We start from the raw sequence: 25,431 nt of genomic DNA, 5'->3' as shown, positions 1-25,431 counted from the left end.
TGTCCCACTGTTCAATAAATGATAACCTAACCAGTAGTGTTCATGGAGTGGATGAGAAAGTGGGATAACATAGAACTAGTGTGAACAGGGGATCGAAGGTCGACGTGGACCCAGTCGGCTGACGGGCCTGTTTATATGCTGTATATTTCAATTGATTCAATCAATCAAGAGTGAGTATGAGGGATTAACACAGATGTGCACATGTTTCCAATGTACCAAACAAACAATATTATGCACATGTAAGAACTAGGAACTGCAGATGCCGGTTTTTGCCAAAGATAGACAGAAAATGCTGGAGTAACTCAGCAGGTCAATCAGCTATATGAAAGATAGACACAAAATGCTAGTGGTGAATCAGTGTGAAGAAGGGTCCCGACCTGAAACATCACCTATCCATGTCCTCCACGATGCTGCCTGACCTGCTGTGTTACTCCTGCATGTTGTATCCATCTTTGACATCGTATAGATAACTGCAATTGGTACCTCTGAATAATTTGAACAAGAACAATTTGATATTTACTCAAATGTTCAGGATTACTGACTAATAGATAAACAATAAGTTGTGATAGCCATGGAAAAGGACCTTTGCATAACTTATCTAAGGCACAGTGGATTTTTTTGGTCAAACTACACAATAGTTCAGGAAACTTTTGGATAGCCACATGGATATGCAGGGAATGGATGGATATGGGTTAGGTGCGGGCAGATGAGAGATGGTCTTGGCATCATGTTCAGCACAGACATTGTGGGCCGAAGGGCCTGTTCCAGTGCTGTACTGTTCTATGTTCTATCTTCTAAAAATATGGTTATTATCATGGTTGTAATATGGCTCCATATTGCCCCAATACTTCACTTAGACAATATTTGATCCAACTAACTTACAGAAAGTCATTTTGGAGGGTTCCCACCACACACCAAAGTTATGATAAGGAACACAATTTTCTCAGGAAAAATTATGAAGCAAGAGTATAAAGTAGCAGAAACCCTAGTCTACAGTCTCCAATTCTGTCTGCAGGAAAGCAATAAAAAGAACCACAAAAATTCCATGGAACCGATCGTTCAACCACAGGAAACACAGAAATAAAAATAACTTGCCTTTCTTTGTGACTTCAAACTCCAGATATTGTGTAGAAAGGAACTGCAGACGCTGGTTTAAACTGAAGATACAGTGCATTCAGAAAGTATTCAGACCCCTTCACTTTTTCCACATTTTGTTATGTTACAGCCTTATTCTAAAATGGATTCAATTCTTTTTATTTTTTAATCATCAATCTACACAATCCATAATAAAAAAAGTGAAAACAGGTGTTTAGAAATGTTTACAAAGTAATTAAAAAGAAATAACTGAAATATCACATTTACATAAGTACCATTCAGACCCTTTACTCAGTACTTTGTTGAGGCACCTTTGGCAGCGCTTACAGCCTCAAGTCTTCTTGGGTATGACGCTACAGGTTTGCTACACCTGTATTTGGGTAATTTCTCCCATTCTTCTCTGCAGATCCTCTCAAGCTGTCAGGTTGGATGGGGAGTGTTGATACACAGCTATTTTCAGGTCCCTCCAGAGATGTTCGATCGGGTTCAAGTCCGGGCTCTGGCTGGGCCACTCAAGGACATTCACAGACTTGTCACAAAGTCACTCCTGCGTTGTATTGGCTGTGTGCTTAGGGTCATTGTCCTGTTGGAAGGTGAACCTCTACCCCAGTCTGAGGTCCAGAACGCTCTGGAGCAGATTTTCATCAAGGATCTCTCTGTACTTTGCTCCGTTCATCTTTCCCTCGATCATGACTAGTCTCCCAGTTCCTGCCGCTGAAAAACATTCCCACAGCATGATGCTGCCACCACCATGCTTCACCGTAGGTATGGTATTGGCCAGGTGATGAGCGGTGCCTGGTTTCCTCCAGACGTGACGCTTGGCATTCAGGCCAAGGGTTCAATCTTGGTTTCATCAGACCAGATAATCTTGTTTCTCATGGTCTGAGAGTTCTTTAGGTGCCTTTTGGTAAACTCCAAGCGGGCTGTCATGTGTCTTTTACTGAGGAGTGGCTTCCGTCTGGCCACTCTTCCATAAAGGCCAGATTGGTGGAGTGCTGCAGATATAGTTGTCCTTCTGGAAGGTTCTCCCATCTCCACAGAGGGACTCTGGAGCTCTGTCAGAGTGACCATCAGGTTCTTGGTCACCTCCCTGACCAAGGCCCTTCTCCCCCGATTGCTCAGTTTGGCCGGGCGGCCAACTCTATGAAGAGTCCTGGTGGTTCCAAAGTTCTTCCATTTAAGAATGACAGAGGCCACTGTGCTCTTCAGGACCTGCAATGCTGCAGAAATTGTTTTATACCCTTCCCCAGATCTGTGTCTTGACACAATCCTGTCTCGGAGGTCTACGGACAATTCCTTTGTCTTCATGGCTTGGTTTTTTCTCTGACATGCACTGTCAACTGTGGGACCTTATACAGACAGGTGTGTGTCTTTGCAAATCATGTCCCATCTATTTAATTTACCACTGGTGGACTCCAATCAAGTTGTAGAAACATCTCAAGGATAATCAATGGAAACAGGATGAACCTAAGCTCAATTTTGAATGTCATAGCAAAGGGTCTGAATACTTATGTAAATGTGACACTTCAGTTATCTATTTTTAATTACTTTGCAAAAATTTCTAAACAGCTGCTTTTGTTTCTTCATTCTGGGGTATTGTATGTAGATTGATGATAAAAAAAAATAATTTAATCCATTTTAAAATAAGGCTGTAACGTAACAAAATGTGGAAAAAATGAAGGGGTCTGAATACTTTCTGAATGCACTGTAGACACCAAAAGCTGAGTTACTCCAACACTTTGTATCTATCTTCAGATATGGTATCGTTCTTACTAAAGGGCCTGTCCCACTGTACGAGCTAATTCAAGAGCTCTCCCGAGTTTAAAAATAAAATCAAACTCGTGGTAAGCATGTAGAATGTACGTAGCGGGTTCGTCGGAGCTCGTGGATGTCTCTTAGTGGCTCGTAACGCTAATGGCAGGTACTCGGGAAACGCGGTAAGCTCGTGAAGACTCGTGAAGATTTTTCAACATGTTGAGAAATGTCCACGAGAGCCTACGAGCGGCTATTACCGTAATTCTCCGAGTTTGAATCAGGGGAAACTCGGGAGAACTCTTGAATTAGCTCGTACAGTGGGACAGCTCCTTCAGGCTGCACTTAAATGCCGTGTCCCACTTTCCCGAGTTACTCATTGAACTCTCCCGAGTTTTCCCCTTGATTCGAACTCGGAAAATTACGGTAATAACCTTCGTAGGTACTCGGGGCTATTTTTTTAAACTCGTGGACATTTTTCAACATGTTGACAAAACGTCCCGACTTACCCGATGCCCCGAGTTCCTATGGCTGGCATCAAGAGCCGCTACGAAACATCTACTGACTCCTACGAGCTCGCTACCGACATTACCCGACATTACCCCTCCTCTACCCCCCCCCCCCCCTACCATTATACCTCCCCCCCCACCACCACACACACCCTCTACCACTATACCACCCCAAACCCCTGTCCCTCCATCACTATCCCCCTCCCTTTTAGCTTGAAGCTCAAAATCCTGCATTGTCTGGGAAATCTCACGAAAGTTTCACTAACTACAACTTCCTCCACCATCAGCAAGTTTTGTCTACAGTTCCCAAGGTGTCTGTCCTTCAGCATACTTTCAATGTGTTGGGAAATTCCTTCACCGGTTTACTTTCACTGACACATAGAAAGAAGTCATTGTTTCACACTGTCAAATATATAGGAATTTCTCTTCAGGATATTCACAGCATGAAATCATTACATCGATTTCTGCCGACAAACGGGTTGGGTGTAGCAAATAAGTAGTTTTTAGGAAAGTAGAATTCGATTTAATCTGTTGGACATCTGTGTGTGGGGCTTTTTTTTAGAAGAACTGATAAGATTTTGTTTTTTGCCGGTGTTTGACCTTTCTTTTGCTCCTGCCGGAGGCTACAGTCTCCAGTTCCCCTCACTTCGCAGAGAACCAAACGGTCCCTGGACTGTAATCACTTGTGTAGGATGTGTAATTGGTTAGCTAGCCGGCGTCACTGGGAGAGGGGAAGAGAGTCTGTATATAATCCGCAAGACTCTGCAGTCCTCGCCAGGAGGAGCTTCAAGTTTAGCCAGACTTTTATTTGGTGAACAGTGACAAGAGCCGGCAAAAAATATGTGCAGGGGTTTAGCCGCGTTACCAGCGACATGCATCGAAAGGTGAGAAAAAAACATGCGCCGGTTTCTAGCTCCCGCGACTCAATGTGAACGAGATGCTATTATCGTCCCGTAGTAATTAACACCAGGTCTATTCAACAGGTCAATTAAAGTCTGTTGCACAGGACAGGGCAGCATTTAAAGCTAGTTTTAATTCTAAGACTGTCACTGTGTGATTTGGAGATCTATAACTGGGACTATCAATTGCATTTAACTGAGACACAAGGAACTTCAGATGGCAGTGTTGCTAAAACTCAGCAGGTCAGGCAGCATCTTTAGTCCGAAGAAGGGTCTCGATCCGAAACGTCACCTATTTATTCCTTCTCTCCAGAGATGCTGCCTGACCCGCTGAGTGATTCCAGCTTTTAGTGTCTATCTTCAGTGAGCATCTTTAGACAATATTGATAGGTGACACTTCGCGTTGGGGCCCTTCTTCCGACTGAGGAACTAAAGGTGAAGTTCAGGCGAAGTTTAACAATTGACTTGACATCTCTCGGGTCTGGGCACTTTCACTGATTTGGGGCTTCCAATGGTAAATTACACGACTCCAAGCAATATTTCACAGTTAATGGTATACCTTCAAGGGATATAAAGTGTTGTTCTCTCTATAGTGCATGCCCTTTATGCTGTAAAGCGTTAATGAATGGATCGATCAAAAACAAGTTTATAATGGTGTTATGTAATGGGAAATATTGATCTGTTGACTGTGTATCATTCCTTCAATTAATCTTGAAAACGTGGAGCTTGTTATCTTAACAGAAATAAACTTTTAGTTTAATTATTTAACTAAAGTTAGTTTTATTATTGTCATGTGTACCAAGCTACAGTGAAAAGCTTTTTTTATTGCGTGCTATTCAGTCAGCTGAAAGACTATACATGATTACAATCAAGCCAATACAGATACAGGATCAAGGAAATAATGTGTAGGAAGGAACTGCAGGTGCTGGTTTATACTAAAGATAGACTCAAAATGCTGGAGTCACTCAACAGGTCAGGCAGCATCATTCTGCCTGACCCGCTGAGTTACTCCAGCAATTATGTATCATTAAAGGGAATAATGTTTAGTGCAAGATAAAGGCCAGTGATAGTGAGAACCGTTCTCTAGTTGGTAGTAAGATGGTTCAGTTGCCTGATAACAGCTGGGAAGAAACTGTCCCTGAATCTGAAGGTATGTATTTTCACACTTCTGTACCTCTTTTCTGTTGGGAGAGGGGACAAGATGGAATGACCGGGGTGGGACTGGTCCTTGATTTTGCTGGTGGCCTTGCCAAGGCAGTGTGGTGTAGATGGAGGTTTTTACTCAACTAAATCTCATAAAAGCCAGAAAGACCTGTTTTCAATAAAGGCAACTTTTATGGACCAGAAATGTTACCAAGAGGGGTTGTGTTATTTTAACTCCAGAAACAAGCAAACAAATGAGATATGGGATGTATTTATATCGCTGAAGTCATCTCCAAATTGCAAGACTTCAAATCATTCATTAAATGAAATTGTTCCGAATTATGTGGAAGAAAATCAAACACATTTTCTTCAAAAAACTTACACAAGTGTTGTTGCCAATTAAATTGCAGTCCGTATCTTGTTTGCTATTTCACTTCAAACTCCAATGTGGTTTGAAGTGAAATGTTTTTGATTTAAGCCATGTATTTTTTAAAGAAAATATATAGTATAATTATTATAGTGACACAAGAAACTGCTGATGCTAGAATCTTGAACAAAACACAAAGTGTTGGCGGAAATGGGTGGCACAATGGTTGAGTTGCTGCCTTACAGCGCAGGGGATCCGGGTTCGATACTGCCTACGGATGCTGTCTATGAGGAGTTTGTACGTTCTCCCTTTGACCATTTTATGTTTTCTCTGGGTTCTCCGGTTTCCTCCCACATTCAGAAGACGTGCAGGTTTGTAGGTTAATTGGCTTCTGTAAAAACTCCCGCTGAGTTACTTCGGCATGTGTTAATAGACAGAAAAGAATCAAGTAACATAAATATTCAGGGATAATTTTAGTTTAGTTTATTATCATTGTCCCATGTACCAAGGTAGAGTGAAAAAGCTTTTTTGGTGCGTGCTAACCAGTCAGTGGAAAGACTATACATGATTACAATGAAGCCGTCCGCAGTGTATAGATATAGGGTACAACGGGTTGTGCAAGATAAAGTTCAGTAAAGTCCGATTAAAGATTTTAACACTGGATATCCACAAATTCGGCACAAGATGACTTCATCTTGTATCTCAGTGTTCAACATACCATACGCTTCAAACGCAACTGATTTGAACAAGTCATCCATTAAAATATACAGAATTAACACAGAATCAAGTCATCCATTAAAATATACAGAATGAATACTGGCTGGGCATAGTCACTGATGATGTGCTAAGATTTTTTAAAAAAACACCGTTAAAACTGATCATGTGTATTAATTCAATTTTATTTGCTTTAACATAATTACCAAAATATTAAATTTAATACCAAGAAAATAGTTATCACCATTTTCCAGTGCTGTAAAAACCCCCGAAGCTTATTGCGACACAAACAAGTACAGATGCTGGTTTACATAAAAAACACCATAACTTGGGATTCAGGAAGGGTCCCGACCCGAAACCTTGTCTAACCGTGCCCTCAGGAAATGCTGCCTGATCCGTTGTGTTACTCCAGCACTTTGTGTCCGTTTTCTGCCAATGCTTATGCCCCACTTTAGTAACAACACGCGACCATTTTGCTAGTCTTGACAATGGCTGTATAAGAGGAATGTTAGCGTTGATGTTACGGGTTGCTTATAAATGGACTGCCTTTTAAATTCCCAATGCACAAGGCTGACAATAACACCTCAAAGTTAATGTTGAATGGAATACAAAGGAACTGCAGATGTTGGTTTATACCAAAGATAGACACAAAATACTGGAGTAACTCGGCGAGTCAGGTAACATCTCTGTAGAAAATGGATAGGTGATGTTTCGGTTTGGGACCCTTCTTCAGACGTTATGGTCAGTATGGACTCGAATGGCCTTTTTCCATGCTGTATCTTTCAATTGATCAGTAAACTAACTAGCTTCAGTCTGGCTCTGAATTAATAAGGACTTTGCCCGGCCATCTATGACTTCCTCTGGCTTGGATGAGGAAATCCAAGAGGTTTAATGTGTCCTGTTACAAACAAAGGCCGTGGGTCTGGATATAATGGGAATTAATCACAATATTTGTCCTATCCATTCACCCCAGGTGAAGAACGGCTTCAATATTGAATGAACAGCAACATGTGTTTGCTGCGTTAATTGATCTGAACAACAAACATCATGTGTTAATAGACACAAAATGCTGGAGTAACTCAACGGGACAGCCAGCATCTCTGGAGAGAAGGAGTGGGTAGCGTTTCGGGTTGGGACCTTTCGTGTGTTGATTAAAAGAAAATAATTAATGATTAACAATATATAAGAAAGCCCACCAAATTGGCAGCACAGTGGCACACCGTGGAGTTGCTGCATCACAGTGCCAGACACCGGAGTTTGATTCTGACTAAGGTTGAGGCTGCTGTCTGTGCAAAGTTTGTACGTTCTCGTGGGTTTTCTCCGGGGAGTCCCCGGTTTCCTCTCAAGCTCCAAAAACGTACGGGTGTTGTAGGTTAATTGGCTTCGGAAATTGTTCCTCTGATGTAGAATAGAATTAGTGTGAATGGGTGATCGAAGGTCAGCGTGGACTCAGTGGGCCAAAGGACCTGTTTCCATTCTGCATCACTAAACCAAAATAAACGAACCTAAATCTGTAGCAATTTTCAGATTTGGAAGTCGCGTGTACTGAGGTGCAGTGAAAAGCTTTGTTTTGCATGCTGTCCATTTGAATCGGTTAATACTATACATAAACAGTGATACTTAATTGTCATATGAACAGATAACAGAACACTGACATTCTTACGTGCAGCAGCAAAACAGGTCTGTAAATACAATACACATAGATAAGATATAATAAACAAGATGTCTATAAATTAATAATCCATGCCTAAAAAAGCCCCAAATCCTTGGTGCAACCAAAAAGATGGTAGGGCTGAAATGAGAGTGTGGCCTGGGTGATGTATGTATTTGCCATGGTAGTGCAGCGGTAGAGTTGGTGCCTTACAGCACCAGAAACCCGGGTTTGATCCTGACTGCGAGTGCTATCTGAGCAGAGTTTGTACGTTCTCCCTGTGACTGCGTGGGTTTCCTCCGGGTGCTCCGGTTTCCTCCCACGTTCCAAAGACGTACAGGTTTATATGTTAATTGACTTCAGTAAAAATTGTAAATCGTCCCTGCCTTTCTTGACTGTCTCGTTCAATTAGCTTTCCTACTGATAGTGTGTTTTAAAAGCAACCAAGACCCAGGCTCTGATCGCTCATTAAGCTGTGTTGCAGACGCACCCAGGTTTCCGATGGGAGGACATTTGAGCTTGTACTCGGCTTGTACTCGCTAGAATTTAGAGATTGAGGGGGCATCTTATAGAAACTTACAAAATTCTTAAGGGGTTGGACAGGCTAGATGCAGGAAGATTGTTCCCGATGTTGGGGAAGTCCAGAACAAGGGGTCACAGTTTAAGGATAAGGGGGAAATCTTTTAGGACCGAGATGAGAAAAACATTTTTTACACAGAGAGTGGTGAATCTGTGGAACTCTCTGCCACAGAAGGTAGTTGAGGCCAGTTCATTGGCTATATTTAAGAGGGAGTTAGATGTGGCCCTTGTGGCTAAAGGGATCAGGGGGTATGGAGAGAAGGCAGGTACAGGATACTGAGTTGGATGATCAGCCATGATCATATTGAATGGCGTAGAGGCTCGAAGGGCCGAATGGCCTACTCCTGCACCTATTTTCTATGTTTCTATGTACCCTGAACGGTCCGATATTAAAGCTGGAAATATGCCTCCGGATTAGTTCCATTTATTACTGCTGATCGGTACTGGATGAGGAAATTGAAATGCAGCGGATCCATTCCCTTAGAATGATCGATTACGAGTGGAAGTGAATAATCCACTTACCCATCCATTCTATAATGTGTCTGATGTAGGCACTGTGATAAATCATAGGTCACTATCATCTCAGATGAAAAGAGTGAATTGTCCCCAAAGTTTAGTTTAGTTTATTATTGTCACATGTGCCAAGGAACAATGAAAAGCCTTTGCGTGCTGTCCTATCAAAGTTCATAAGTTATAGGAGCAGAATTGGGCCATTCGGCCCATCGAGTCCACTCCGCCATACAATCACGCCTGATTTATCTTTCCCTCTCAACCCCATACTCCTGCCTTCTCCCCATAACCCTTGACGCCCTTGCAAATCAAGAATCAATATCTCCTGTAAAAATACCCAAAGACTTAGCCTCCACAGCTGTCTGTGACAATTAATTCCACAGCTTTGCCACCCTCTGGCTAAAGAATTTCCACCTCATCTCCTTTCTAAAGGAACGTCCTTTTATTTTTAGTAGCTGCCCTCTGGTCCTAGACTGTCCCACTGGACACTCACACAAAGAAAAGACTATACATGAATGCAATCAAGCCGTCCACTGTGCTTGGATAGAGGATACAATATTTAATGTGAAGATTTAACATTGATGGCAAGATTGGGTGATTTTGTGATATAGAAGATCAGAAAGAGACTACTCATCTCCTCAAACTTCGTTCCCTACAGTTAGATCAATAATGTTTCCAGCTTTGTGGTCTGTAGCCCTCAATAAAAACTTCTGCTAAAGTGTTCAACCGCGTATTACAAGCACTTTAATGATCCCGACTGCCTGTAAAGTCCGTTAATTGAAGTCAAACCTCTCATTGTCTCTCTATAAAAATAAATATAATGATTAAATATCAAAGATCAATCAAGCGTAGCCATAGTTATCGTTGAAGAACATTCAGGAGAGTTGCTTTAGGACAGGATCTTAATATTCTACTGCCAAAATAAATCAACGTTTATTGAGATCAGTTTGGGTTGAATGCAAATTTAGTTTGCGTTCAGCGTGGAAACGGGTCCATTGTCCCACCAGGTCCGCACCAACCTTCCATCCTAGTTCTATCTTGCACACTAGGGACAATTTACAGAAGCCAATTAACCTGCACGCCTTTCAGTTTGTAAAGGTCAGATTCATTTGTATCTTAAAAAACTTCAATGTTTTTTCCTGTTTGCGAACCAGGAATGATGAATTGAAAAAGGGTCTCAGCTTGAAGCGTCACCTATTCCTTCTCTCCAGACATGCTGCCTGACCCGCTGAGTTACTCCAGCATTTTGGTGTCTATCTTCGGTGTAAACCAGCATCTACAGTTCCTTCCTACAGCTGATGAATTGCCCCTATGCTTCACATTGCCGTGAATTAATGTCAAATCATATTTATTAGATTATGCTGTGGGACTTGGTGCTAACTGTTCTGGGTTAAAAACATCTGAAAGCTAACTTTAAGGAAATATAATACCATATTTATACTGTGTCCCATGTGTGTGAAATATACTCATTACGCAAGAAACTCAAGGAAAAAAACCCTTCTCCAGTAGATTTTGGATGGATGGGGTGGGGGGGGGGGGGTGCTGATGGATTTACAGTGTGTGTCTGGCTGAAGCTTCAGTTACTTTTGTGTTGACATTTAAACGGTTGAAATGCTTTAAAATTGATTTCAACTGTAGCGCATTTTGGTCCATTATATTTGAGAGGCACAAATGCTGGAGTAACTCAGCGGGACAGGCAGCATCGCTGGACAGAAGGACTGGGTGACGTTTTGGGTCGAGACCCTTCTTCAGACCCATTATTTTTTAGCTTCCTTTCCTTGTTTTGAATGTGAAAAATAAAAGAAAACAGATATTTAGCTTTACTGCAGAAGTTGTGCTCAGTAAAAATGGGCTTCCTTTAATGGAAAGCTGTTTGCCATGTTGGTGTGTGTGTGTGTTGTGTCCTTCAATGGAATTAAAGCAAAGTACTTATCCATCTCGGCTTCCCATTAGAACTTAGAGACAAGGAGTACAGACACAGAGTTCCCTGGAAGTGATAACATAGGTAGACAGGGTTGTGCGGAAGGTGCTTGGTGGGGCCTTCAATGACTTGCCTTCGTCGGTCAAGGCTTTGAGTACAGCGGTTGGGAGGTCACCTTGCAATTGTGCAACACGTTGGTGAGTGCCCATGGAATTCTGTGCACCATTCTAGTTGCTCAGCTATTGGAAGGATGTTATTAAGCTGGAAGGTGTTATCTGGATTCCTTTTCTCCGTTGATGCTGCCTGACCCGCTGAGTTACTCCAGCATTTTGTGTCTATCTAGGGCACAGAGGTATATGGAATTGACACGAGTAAATGTGATTAGTGTAGATGGTCGGCAGAGGTTCAGTGGGCTGAAGGCTCCTGTTTCTGTGCTGTATATCTCTAATCCAAGGGGGTGAAACATCTGGAGTTCAATGTTCAATATTTTGGATGCAAAATAATGGAAATATATAGATTCTCCTTCCATCCATGTATTTCATTCAGTGCGACACAGCTGGTACAGCCGCTGCCTCAAAATGCTAGAGACCTGGATTCGATCCTGACCTCGGGGTTTGTCTGTGTGTGGAGTTTGCACAATCTCCCTGTAACCGCGTGGGTTTCCTCCGGGTTCTCCCGTTTCCTCCCACGTCCCAAAGACGTGTGGGCTTGTAGGTTAATCAATCCTCTGTAAATTGTCCCTAGTGTGTAGGGAGTGGATGAGAAAGTGGGATAGCATAGAACTAGTGTGTATTTGTAAATTATTCAAGATTAAGACGTCAGATCTGGCAAGTAACTCGTGGTCCTCCGGTCCGCAGTGATCCATCTCTTGCTCTTTGCTTTTGAGATCTGGGGGGGAAAGTCAAGTCAAGTTTATTGGGAGGACCTGGGATGTCAGGACTGTCTTATGAAGAAAGACTGGATAGACTTGGTTTATACTCTCTAGAATATAGGAGATTGAGAGGGGATCTTATAGAAACTTATAAAATTCTTAAGGGGTTGGACAGGCTAGATGCAGGAAGATTGCTCCCGATGTTGGGGAAGTCCAGGACAAGGGGTCACAGCTTAAGGATAAGGGGGAAATCCTTTAAAACCGAGATGAGAAGAACTTTTTTCACACAGAGTGGTGAATCTCTGGAACTCTCTGCCACAGAGGGTAGTTGAGGCCAGTTCATTGGCTATATTTAAGAGGGAGTTAGATGTGGCCCTTGTGGCTAAGGGGATCAGAGGGTATGGAGAGAAGGCAGGTACGGGATACTGAGTTGGATGATCAGCCATGATCATATTGAATGGCAGTGCAGGCTCGAAGGGCCGAATGGCCTACTCCTGCACCTAATTTCTATGTTTCTATGTTTCTATTCGTCAAGTACACATACGAGATGTGCAGTGAAATGAAAAGTGGCAATGCTCGTGGACTTTGTGCAAAATACAAACAAAATGGAAGAAAATCGCATATTCTTTTACATATTAAATATTGTGGGCGGAAGGAAAAAGGGAAAATAAAATCAGCAATTTTTAAAAAAAACAGTAGAATGGTAGAGTGAAGTTAGTCCCTGGTGAGATAGGAGTTTACAGCCCTCATGGCCTCTGGGAGGAAAAAGCACCTTGATGTGTAGGGATTCGATGAGAAAGTTGGATAACCTAGAACAAGTGTGAATGGATGATCAATGGTTGGCAAGAACCCAATGGGCCGAAGGGCTTGTTTTAATGCTGTATCTTGAAATTAAACGAAACATTGATCAACACTTCAGTGCCACTCCCAGGGTATCTTGGTGCTGCCTCCAGCCTTTCTCTTTCCCCCCCCCCCCCATAGACGAAATAATGTTGCTACTGCCCAGTTGCCATGCAGACGGCACCATTAAGGGCCCATACCTCAGGAAGTCCCGATGCAGCTCTGTACGACTTTGGTCAGGCCGCATTTGGAGTGTTGCGTGCGGTCCTGATCGCCCCATTACAGGAAGGATGTGGAGGCTTTGGAGAGGGTGCAGAAGGCTTAGCAGAATGTTGCCTGGATTAGAGGGCTTCAGCTGCAGGGAGAGGCTGGACTAACTTGGATTGTTTTCTCTGCCACACCGGTGGTTGCGTCCAGACGATAGGCGTACATAAAATTACGAGGGGCATAGATAGGGTCGACGGTCAGAACCTTTCTCCTAGGGTGGAGATGTCAAGCACTAGAGAGCATAGGCATAAGATGAGAGAGGGAAAGTTTAAAGGAGATGTGTGGAGCAATTTTTTTTTTTAACACAGAGTGGTGGGTGCCTGGTACATATTGGCAGGGTTGGTGGTGGAAGCAGATACAATAGTGGCGTTTAAGAGGCTTTTAAATAGGCACATGGAAGTGCTGGGAATAGAGGGATGTGGCTCATTTACAGGCAGATGAGATCAGTTTAACTTGGCTTCATGTTCAGCACAGACATTGTGGGCCGAAGGGCCTGTTCCTATGTTGTTATTGCCCGTTGTGATTGATTAATTAATTGATTGAGTGCTTTCCCACTTGGCAGCTGTGTGGGATCCATTAAGACTGTTCCTTCAACAATATAATGGTAGAACACAAACTCAAAACAGACCCTAGGCTCGGGTGAGCGGGCGTATGGAAGGGCAGTGGGATATATCTCCATTTCTTTCACTTTTTCGTTAGTTCTGGGGTTTTGCTTTCTTTTTCGTGTCTTTCTCGAAATTCTTTCTTTTCTTTTTCTTTTCTTCTTTCTTTCCCTTTTTTCCTTTTTCCTTTTTCCCCCGATTTAGTTATTAGTTTATAAAATGTTAAAATGGAAGCAGTACGAAAATTGTATAACTGTTATGTCGATTACTTTCTCTTTGTACAATTGCTTCTAATAAAATTAATATTTAAAAAAAAAACAAAAAGAAAACACAGTTTCAATTGCCAGATAGACGACCAGGCCTACTCACCAAGTCGGGCAGCGTCTGAGGGGAGGGAAACGGGCTCAACGTTACAGGTCAACAACCTTTCTAACCCTGCCGCCTGCTTGCTTGCACATGCCTCTGAGATCACCCAATTAGGCCTGACCACAATAACATCTGGGGTTGGCAAAATAGCATTTCCAGCATAAGTGATTTAAGATCAAGAATGAAGATAAGATGATGGAGACTTGGGACGAAGAGCAGGGAAATTGTATTTTGCATACAGCTAGCGATTAAATCAGAACTCGTGTCGACATTTAAAGATGGATTAGGGTGGATGAAGGAAATGAGATTAAGAGGATAGAGAAGATGGCAGACGTGTGAGACTGGAACTTCTGCATGTCTGCCATACAGACAGCACTGGAGACTGGCTGAGCCAAACAAAGATATTTTGAGAGGGCTGTTCATAACAAGCAGTCAACAGAAGTCGTTGGATAAGCTATCTTTTTTGGCAAGCTTGTGGTGCACTTATCAGGATCCATGTACACATGCTATTGCTTTCCCAATGCATTTTTCATAGCACATTCTCCTGAAGACACATTAATCTGTACTTTAAGCCAAGATAAACACGAATTGTTGGAGTAACTTCAGATGAAGGGTCTCGACCCGAAACGTCATCCATTCCGTCTATCCAGAGATGCTGCCTGTCTCGCTGAGTTACTCCAGCATTTTGTGTCTATCTTTGGTTTAAACCAACATCTGCAGTTCCTCCCTGCACTGTACTTTAAGGAAGAAGGGCAGGATGTGTGAGCCACAATTCACACTGAACCTATGTGAACAAAATAGTAATTTTTGATATATATATATATATAAGCAGAACTGTTATTTCTCAAGGCAAGGGCAACTTTGTTGTACAATTTCTGGGATGTCGCAGTGGTAGATCTGCTGCCTCACAGCGCCAGAGACCCGGGTTTGATCTTGGCCATAGGTGCTCTCTGTACCGAGTTTGCACTTTTTCTCTGTGACCGCGTGGGTTTTCTCCAGGTGCTCCGGCTTCCTCCCACATTCCCAAGGCGTGCAGGTTTGTAGGTTATTTGACTTCTGTGTGTACGATAGAAGGAGTGTGCGGGTAATCGATGGTCAGTGCGGACTCGGTGGGCCAAAGGCCCCGTTTCCACGCTGCATGTCCAAAACTAAAACAGTACCGCAGTTTCTCATGGCAAGGACATCTGTGTTGTTTGACATGAAGACGGCATCGATAGTTACTGTGGAGATGTACACAGAAGGGGTTTCGTGTTCGGGGGTGGGGACAGTGAAATCCTGGTCCATAGCAACATGAGAAGGAAAGATGCTGTAAAGGCATCAATGCAGATTAATCCCCAGGTCCTGACCAAATGTATCCAGGGGTGTTATGAGAGCAAGATTGCTGAGGCTTTGGCCGAGAGTTTTGTATCTTTGTTAGATATGGGTGAGTCATTGGAAGAGTGGAGGATGGATAGTGTTGTGCCTTTATTTAAGGCACAACATTATAACAGGTCACAGGGAGAACGTACAAACTCCACACAGACAGCACCTGTAATCAAGATTGAACCCGGGTCTCTGGTGCTGTAACACCATGCCACCATGGAATAGGTGTAGGTGATGTTTCGGGGCAGAACCCTTCTTCAGACTGAAAGATAGAGAAGATCAGAACAATTTAACAAATCTGGGGAATTCTTTGCCACAGAAGGATGTGGAGGCCAAGTCAGTGAATGCTTTTAAGCCAGAGACAGATAGACTTGATTAATATGGGTGTCAGAGATTATGGGTTGAAGGCAGGAGAATGGGATTAGGAGGGAGAGATAGATCAGCTATGATTGAATGGTGGAGTAGACTTGATGGGCTGAGTGGCCTAATTCAACTACCATCAATTACGATCTTGTGAAAACAGGGCCGACAACATAAATCATATTTTGCTTTGTCCTATTCAGCGGGAGTTCAATGTTCAATATTTTCTTTGCCACAGAAGGAAATCCATCTTGGCTGTCCATCACTTAACCCTCATAGAAACGAGCATTGTAAACACGATAAATGCAAATCAGAGATTTAATAGGGCTGAAATGGATGGCTGCATTAAACCTGCAGCTTTATAAAAGGTGAACAAGCAAACACCAGAGCTTTTAAGCCTCCCTGTAAATATATAGAAACTGCAAGAAGAGATAGCCCCTGTGTTTGGTCAATATGTGTACAGGTTGTGTTTGGTCCTGTGGACATGTGTCAACAATATGGGTATTAGAGGGCACATCCATATTAACAGGATTAAGCGAGTGAAGGGATATTGATAGAGTCATAGTCGTACAGCATGAAAACAGGCCTTTCAGCCCTGCCGACTAAGATGCCCCAACTCAGCTTGTCCCATTTACCCAATTTAGCCCATCTCTCTAAACCTTTCCTGTCCATGTACCTGTTCAAATGTCTTTTAAATACTGTTCTAGTACCTGCCTCAACTACCTCCTCTGGCAGCTTATTCCATATACACACACCACCATCTGTGTGGAAACGTTGCCTCTCAGGTTCCCAGATGTCTTATCTAAACTAATCCCATTTCCCCACATTTGGTCCATATCCCGCTAAACGTTTCCTATCCTTTGACGTTGTGGGTACCGGGGGGAAGGTCTCCTTGGCTGGACAGTTTAGAACTGCGAGTCCTCGTCTAGGAGTATCAACAAATTTGCCCAAAAACTCCTCCCCAATTGGTAGCGCTGAATATTAGCGTCAGAATATCGTGTTTCCCATTGGAAGTATTTGACCTGATGAAAGTGGGCAGAATCTCCTACTATGCGATGGTGTTCATTACATTTCATTCTGGCCCTTCACCCACCATCCCACTCTGGGTCAATCACAAAGTGCTGGAGGAACTCAGTGGGCCAGGCAGCATCTGGGGAGGGAATGGACAGGTAATGCTTTGGGTTGGGACCCTCCCTCAGACTGATTGTAGGGGGGTGAGGAAGAAAGCTGGACAAGAAGAGGTTTGGGCAGGTGGGACTAATGTAGGTGGGACATGTTGGCCGGTGTGGGCAAGTTGGGCCGAAGGGCCTGTTTCCACACTGTATCACTCTATTGGCTCGGTGACTATGACTGGCAAGTGATAGGTGGATACAGGTGAGGTGGGATGATTGGCTGATGAGTGAAGTAAGTGAAAGTGACTTGAGGTGAAAAGGAGACAAAAGGGTGTCGGAGAAGAGGAGGAGTGAAATGTAAATGCGAAGGGAGGGATATGGGTGAGGGGGAAGAGGGATGGGATAGAGGAAGGATTGGGTACGTTCACGAGTGGGTAAGGGGTCAGGAGAAGGGTCCAGACCCGAAACATCACCTGTCCATTCCCTCCACAAATGCTGCCTTAAGCCCCTGTCCCACTTTCCCGAGCTACTCACGAATTCTCACGAGTTTTCCCCTTGCTTCAAACTCTGCGAATGTCCGTAGGAGCCCGTAGGCATCCTTAGATATTTTGTAGCGGCTCGTAATGCCAGCTGTAGGACACTGGGGCATCAGGTAAGTCAGGAAGTTTTTTCAGCATGTTGAAAAATGTCCACGAGTAAAAAATAAAATAGCCCCGAGTACCTACGGCTGGCTATTACCGTAATTCTCCGAGTTTGAATCAAGGGGAAAACTCGGAAGAATTCGTGAGTAACTCGGACAAGTGGGACAGGGGCTTAACCCGTTGAGTTTCTCCAGCACTTTGTGTTTGGCTCGAGATTCTAGCATCTGCATTTCCTCGTGAATTGATTTTAATAAATGATTTGAATGATAAAGCCGTCATTTATTAGTAAGCTGTCGTGATTGGAGCCTGGGAGTTTTTCATTCTGTTTTGAGCAGTAGTATACTTGGACTCTCAAACCAGCCCTGTTATTCACTGCAACAGTGACTAATCTGCTCCTGACCCCAATTCTTGTGAATCAGATCTCCAGAGACCTCAATCCCAACAAGGTGCAGGTCAGAACGCCACAGGAGGTCCTTCTTCCCTGTGGCTATCAAACTGTACAACTCCTCCCCCTTTTGTCATGGGTCGACTGAGACTGACTCCCCTCCCCAATCTTTGCACATCCCCAATCCTTTCCACTCATCACTTTAATTTAATATTTCATATATTTTGTGTTTTTATGACTGTTGGCAAATCAATTCCTCTCTTGGGATAAATAAAGTTCTATTGTATCGTATCTCCCCTTTATATAGCTCACATGATCTAGCATCCACAGTCTCCTAGAACATTCCAGAGATTCACCACTCCCTGCAAGAAGTTGTTCCAGAACACACTAGTTTTAATTGCACCCTCTTATTTTAGAAGCATGTTCCCTTGTTCGAGACTCCACACATGAAAGCATCTTAATGTTTCAATAAGATTACCCCTTATTCTTCCAAGCGCCAAAGAATGCAGATCCACCTTCCTCAGCTGTTTGTGTTGGGACAACTCCCTCTTCTCAAGTACGAGCCTGAGTAGACTGCTTGTGTCCTCCATTTTGTAAGTTGGACTAAAATGCTGGCAAGATGGCGCCAGAGCGTGGCGATTCCTCGCGTGCTTCCTCTCTTCCAGCCTACCCTACCCCAACCAATCTGAAGAAGCGTCCCGATCCGAAACATCATCAATCCATGTCCCCCAGAGATGCTGCCTGACCCGCCAAGTTACTCCAGCACTTTGTGTCCTTTTCTTTTGTGTGTACAAAGTGTGTATTCATCGGGTGGTGGGTATATGGAATGAGCTGCCAGAGGAGGTAGTTGAGGCGGGTACTATATAAAAGGCACTTGGATAGGGACATGGATCGGAAAGGTTTAGCAGAGATAGGCCAAACATGAGCAAATTAGACCGCTGAGTTGGGGCATCTTCATACACTTTCCCGTTTGTTGAAAGGAACTGCAGATGCTGGTTTAAACCGAAGATAGAAACAAAAAGCTGGAATAACTCAGCGGGACAGACAGCTTCTCTGGAGAAAAGGAATAGGTGACGTTTTGTGTCGAGACCCTTCTTCATTCCCATGCTGGTATAAGTCTAGCGCAGGGTACCGACCTGTCACCCGAACACTGACACCTCTCCGTGTTCTCCAGAGAGGATGCCTGACCCGCTGCGTTACTCCAGCACTTTGTGTCTTTCTTTTGCAGTAAAGCACTTTCATGTCCCATGTTGGTTTAAGTCTAATGACGGGTCCCGACCTGAAAGGTCGCCTGTCCTTGTTCACCAGAGAAGCTGCCTAGCCGGCTGTGTTACTCCAGCACTTTGTGTCCCATTCTGTCTAATGACTTCACCAATTCACTGTTTGAACTATCTGCCATGAGATATCGTTTGTACATTTGTACACAATGCTTGTTGGCAAAAAGAAGTAGATATTTAAATTGTTGTTTGATTATTTAATATGTTTATTGTGCAACAGGAAACAATTTCTACGGAATTTTAAAATGTTGATAAACATCAAAATAGTTGATGTTTTGACATGCCAGGAGGCAGCTCTCCAAAGCTGCAGCAGCAAGCAATGCGACAAGTAAAATGGATGAAGGAGAGCCTGTGGATGTAGTGTAGAAAGGCACAGAAAACCTTTGATAAGGTCCCACACAGGAGATTAGTGGGCAACATTTGAGCACATGGTATTGGGGGTAGGGTGTTGAGATGGATGGAGAATTGGTTGGCAGACAGGAAACAAAGAGTAGGAATAAACGGGTCCCTTCAGAATGGCAGTCAGTGGCGAGTGGATTGCCACAAGGCTCGGTGCTGGGGTCGTGACTATTTACAATAAATGTTAATGATTTAGATGAAGGGATTAAAAGTAACACTAGCAAATTTGCAGATGACACAAAGCTGGGTGGCAGTGTGAACTGTGAGGAGGATGCTATGAGAATGCAGGGTGACTTGGACAGGTTGGGTGAGTGGGCAGATGCATGGCAGATGCAGTATAATGTAGATAAATGTGAGGTTATCCACTTTGGCGGAAAGAACAAGGAGGCAGATTATTATCTCAATGTTGTCAGATTAGGAAAAAGGGAAGTGCAACGGGATCTGGGCGTTCTTGTACACCAGTCACTGAAAGTAAACATGCAGGTACTGCAGGCAATGAAGAAAGCTAATGGCATGTTGGCCTTCATAACAAGAGGATTTGAGTATAAGAGTAAAGAAGTCTTGCAGTTGTACAGGGCCCCGGGTGAGTCCACATCTGGAGTATTGTGTGCAGTTTTGGTTTCCTAATTTGAGGAAGGGCATCCTTGCTATTGAGGCAGTGCAGCGTAGGTTCACGAGGTTAATACCCGGGATGGCGGGACTGTCATATGAGGAATGATTGGAAAGACTGGGCTTGTATTCACTGGAATTTAGAAGGATGAGAGGGCATCTTATAGAAACTTATAAAGGACTGGACAAGCCAGATGCAGGAAAAATGTTCCCAATGTTGGGGGAGTCCAGAACCAGGGGCCACAGTCTAAGAATAAAGGGGAGGCCATTTAAAACGAAGATGAGAAAAAAAGTTTTCACCCAGAGAGTTGTGGAATTCTCTGCCACAGATTATAATGTTTTATTTGTAATTGTCTACTGTATATCATGGTGATACTTGCGAGTAAAGCACCAAGGCAAATTCCTTGTATGTATACATACTTGGCTAATTAAATGTATTCAGTTCAAGAAGGCAGCAGAGGCCAATTCACTGGATGAATTTAAAAGGGTTGGATAGAGCTCTAGGGGCTAGTGGAATTAAGTGACATGGGGAGAAGGCATAGTTACTGATTGTGGGTGAACAGCCATGATCACAATGAGTGCGGTGCTGGCTCGAAGGGCCGAATGGCCTCCTCCTGCACCTATTTTCTATTTTCTACAGTATTTATGCCTCGCATAGTTTCATAAACTTGTATCAGGTCTCCATTCTACTTCCGGCATTCCAGAGAAAACAATCCAAGTCGGTCGAACCTCTCCCTGTAGCAATTATCCCCATAGAACATAGCACAGGACAAGGTCCTTCAGTCCACAATGTCTGTGCCAAACGTGTTTTCTATATGCAACTACCCAATCCTCTCCACACCGGCTGGGAAGAATATTGCCACTGTAGACAGAGACCCGGGTTCGATCCTGACCTCGGGTGCTGTCTGCGTGGAGTCTACACGTTCTCCCTATGGTCACGTGGTTTCCTTAGTGCTCCGGTTTCCTCCCACATTCCAAAGATGTGCAGGTAGATAGGTTAATTGGCCCTCTGTAAATTGTGCCTAGTGTGCAGGATGTGAGTGGTATAACATTGTGAGCGGGTTATCGACAGTCGGCGTGGACCCGGTGAGCTGAATGGCGGGTTTCCATGCCGTATCACTAAATTCAACTAAGATAGTTATACAGCGTTGAAACCGGCCCCTCAGCCCATCTTGCCCATGGTGACCAAGGTATCATCTACACTAGTCCCACCTGCCTGCATTTGGCCCATATCCCTCTAAACCTGTCCTATCCATGTACCTGTCCAGATGTGTTTTAAATGTTGTGATAGGACCTCTCAACTAACACCTCTGGCAGCATGTTCCATAAACCTACCAGATTTTATGTAAAAAAAGTTGCCCCCTATTAAATCTTTCCTCATTAAATCTTTTCCCTTAAATCTTTATTTCCCATTACATTTTCAAATGGACAACAGGAATATCCTGACCCGAATCTATCCATTTCCTCCCCAGATGCTGCCTGACCCGCTGAGTTCCTCCAGCAACTCACGTTTTGCTTGAGGTTCCGGCATCGGCTGTTCCTCTTGTCAGCGCCCTTAACTTTGCTGTTTTATCTTCCCAGGGCCAAAGGAATAAAAACCAAATTGGGATATCTGCTGCAGAAGCCTGAGCTCATCACTGACTACATCATCCCGTACTCTGACAAAGCGGAGAAGACAGCCAAGCCTTCAAGGTAATGAATTATCCTATTGTTCTCTTTGAGAGAAGGGGTTTGGTTTTAAATAACGGGAATTATTTTCTTTGTCAGAACCAGAGGCAAAGTAATGAGGGTCAGGCTACAAGGTCAGGCCGTTCTGCATCGGATAGAATGGGAGAGAGTGGGGGGAGGTGGGGTGGAAAACCCAACTGGCGTAAGCATATTGACTGGTTGCACCACGACCTGGTTCAGTAACTTGAACGCCCCAAAACAATTGCTGAACACTGCCCAGTCCATCATGGGTACTGACCTCCCCACCATCGAGAGGATCTACAGGAGCCACTGCCTCAAGGCAGCCAGCATCATCAGAGACGCACACAACCCTGGCCGTTGGGAAGAAGGTACAGGAGCCTGAAAACCATGACCTCCAGGTTCAGCAGCAGCTTCTTCCCAACAACCATCAGGCTATTAAACACTACAACCTCCAAATAGACTCGGACTCGGGGGGGGGGGGAATTATTTTTGTCTTTGCGCTCTTGTTGTTTGTCATAAATGCATACACGCATAGACACACACGTATACACTCACACATGTATGTACAATTATTTGTTGTTCATTATGGTGTTTACAGAGTACTATGTTTACATATCTGCTGTCGTGCTGTTGCAAATAAGGATTTCTTTGTTTTGTTTCGGGACATATGACAATAAAACACTCGTGACTTGACTTTCCTGGGTCATTACATGTGATACAAAAGTAAGGTATGCTCAAGAATTCCTAATGGTGAAACGAACCCTAGCGCTGATGTTTAAAAGAATGGGCTTGATCTAAAACTGTATGACTCAACGTTCAACCTCAAGTAATTTACTCAAGTGGGTGCCTGGAACGTGCCGCTGGGGGTGATGGTTGAAGCAGGTATAATAGTGGTGTTTATAAGACTTTTGGAAGAGAGTGGATGAGAATGCAGATAGGCACATGGATATGCAGGGAATGGGGAGATATGGGCACAGAGGTGATGGTCTTGGCATCATGTTTGGTGCAGACATTGTGGGCCAAAGGGCCTGTCCTACAGTTCACTTTAGTCTATTGTCACGTGTACCTATGTCCAGTGAAAAGCTTTTGTTGCGTACTATCCAGTCAGCAGAAACTCCATACATAATTACAATCGAGCCATTTACAGAGTACGGATACATAAAGGGGCTGTTCCACTTGGGCGACCTAATTGGCGAGTTTCGAAGAGTTTAGGAGAGTTTGAAAATATGTCATGTTGAAGACCTCCTTCGACTATGTTGAAGACTAGCTACGACTAGCTTCGGGGGAAATTGGACACCGAATAGTGGAGAGTGAAGACTACTTCCTTCGATCTCCTTCACCCTCCCTTCGACCATGATGAAGACTATCTACGACTACCCTCGATTACCTACGACTAACGTGCCGACCTCCTACGAGTAAAAAAAGTATCCATTTTTTTCCATGACGACCTTTGGGGGACTACTCTCGAGCATGAAGGAGAGTTACAAAGACCTCCTACGACCTCATGTGGACCATGCTGCGAGTATGAGTCGAGGGCAAATTCGCCAGAACTCGCGGATTAGGTCTCCCAAGTGGGACAGCCCTTTAGTGCAATGTAAATCCTTATCAAAGATAGTCCTATAGTAGTTCAAGATTGTATAGAAAGGAACTGCAGATGCTGGTTTAAACTTGAGATAGACACAAAATGCTGGAGTAACTCAGCGAGACAGGCAGCATCTCTGGAGAGAAGGAATGGGTGGCGTTTCAGGTTGAGACCCTTCTTCAGACTGCTCTCTGGTTGCTTTAGGATGCTTCAGTTGCCTGATACTTGTGCTGTTCTGTGTTCTGTTCTGCATTCTATGTGGTTCAGCACAGTAAAAGGCCCTTCAGCCCACAATGTCCATGCTGAACATTATGTCGGTTGAATCTTTTAAAAAAAAAACCCAAACAACAGCTTGAAGTCTTCTTTGAAAATCTTCTCTGCACACCCTCAGAATTGTATTGTCTGAATAACCTGCTCAGAATTTGGACCAGAACGCTCATCTTTATTTTGGTGGGGAGAGTAATACCTCGCGGCTAAGTTAACATTGTAAACAAGCGGGCTGAAATACGTGCAGTTAATGACTTTGGTTTCTTAATTCTAATGTCTGTACCCTGAAGGGAAAGAGCATGTGTTTTAAAAGACGACAGCAAATAAAGCCAAAATCATTTCACAACAATCCCCTAAAGTGACCAATATAAGTGAATTAACGTGGAACTGCCTCTCTCGTTTCCCTAAGTGGTCATGCATCATTGTTAAGGGCCATTCTGAGCATAAAGCAACAGGGAGAAAAAGCGAAATGGCAATAATTTAAAATGGGCTGTTGGTGGTATTCCAGGAACAGCTGCGACTCTAGCTGAGATAAGCTTCGAATTACAGATGTACCTTTCAGGTCGCCACATGTTGTGTGCATCATTCCAAGTGCCTTCTACGAAATGTCCATTTACAATTTACTAGAAGTCCGACCAAAATACAATGTCCAATAGCACAGTAAATCATAGGAACATGGTCCATTTATCTAACTAAGTAGCCAGTGTATTTCCAATCTGTGTATTTCCATTTAACATAATATTTGCACCAACCATCTGGTTTAGCTGCTTGTCAATCCTTGTACCATTTAGCAGCCTTGCAGTTTTTCAACAAACTATTCTATTGCCTTTTATCTCAAAGTAGGAAAGGGTGCACAGTGGCGCAGTAGGTAGAGCCACTGCCTCGTGGCACCAGAGACCCGGGTTTGAAACTGACCTTGGGTGTTGTCTGTGTGTGTGGAGTTTGCACGTTATCCCTCTGACCGTGTGGATTTTCTCCGGGTGCTCCGGTTTCCTTCCTTCCACACTCCAAATAAGTACAGGCTTGTAGGTTGATTGGCTTCTGTAAAGATTATAAATTGTCCCTTCCACATCCCAAAGACGGGTGGATTTGTAGGTTAATCGGCCTTCTGTAAATTCCCCCTAGTGTCGGGAGTGGATGAGAAAGTGGGATAACATAGAACTAATTTGATCGATGGTTGGCATGGACTCAGTGGGCCGAAGAGTCTGTTTCCATGCTGAATCTTTTAATCGAGCAATAATAATTGATGTTTATATTAAGGATAGCATAAGAACATTATTGTACTCATAATATTTGGAATTGTCATAGATTTCTACAGTCTATCCTGTAGCAATGTTACAAAATGTTGATGTTTTAAAAAATAAAGTCTGCAATTTATCCCATCAGATAAAGCATAAAAATAAGTTTAATTCGACACCTAATTCACTTTCATATCTCAAGTATTTAAAAAGTTATGGCCATTTTCATACTCGGAAATTAGCATCTTGTTCCCTATTGATTTTCTATGGACATAACAAAAAAGCTGTGATCGTGGACAGTCAAAAGCCCATAACTTTCTTAAAAATTAAGAGAACTGAATGAAACTTTCAGTTATCATAGATTGAAGCATTCTGAAACAAATATAAAATAATCTTACTTGGATGACCTGAAATTAAAGCATAT

The 25,431-nt window shown here is 43.4% G+C and overlaps 1 protein-coding gene and 1 long non-coding RNA gene across 2 annotated transcripts in view; one reads left to right on the top strand and one right to left on the bottom strand.

Annotated features, from left to right (window-relative positions):
- Positions 1–4,084: 4,084 nt before the first annotated feature.
- Positions 4,085–25,431, top strand: part of LOC116977519 (regulator of G-protein signaling 5-like) — a 37,144-nt gene continuing 15,797 nt past the window's right edge. The window contains exons 1-2 of the mRNA XM_033028017.1: positions 4,085–4,240; positions 21,813–21,923. Coding sequence (XP_032883908.1) covers positions 4,197–4,240; positions 21,813–21,923 — 155 coding nt within the window. The 5' untranslated portion in view covers positions 4,085–4,196. The remainder of the gene's footprint in view (positions 4,241–21,812; positions 21,924–25,431) is intronic.
- LOC116977520 lies at positions 11,416–23,997 on the bottom strand. Its single transcript, XR_004413234.1, has 3 exons — positions 23,986–23,997; positions 18,462–18,465; positions 11,416–11,479 (listed from the first exon to the last, which is right to left on the bottom strand). It is a non-coding gene; the product is annotated as an uncharacterized LOC116977520 (long non-coding RNA).

Source organism: Amblyraja radiata, chromosome 10 (genome assembly GCF_010909765.2).
Source record: "Amblyraja radiata isolate CabotCenter1 chromosome 10, sAmbRad1.1.pri, whole genome shotgun sequence".
Lineage (NCBI taxonomy): Eukaryota > Metazoa > Chordata > Chondrichthyes > Rajiformes > Rajidae > Amblyraja > Amblyraja radiata.
This window is presented reverse-complemented; position numbering and strand designations above follow the sequence as displayed.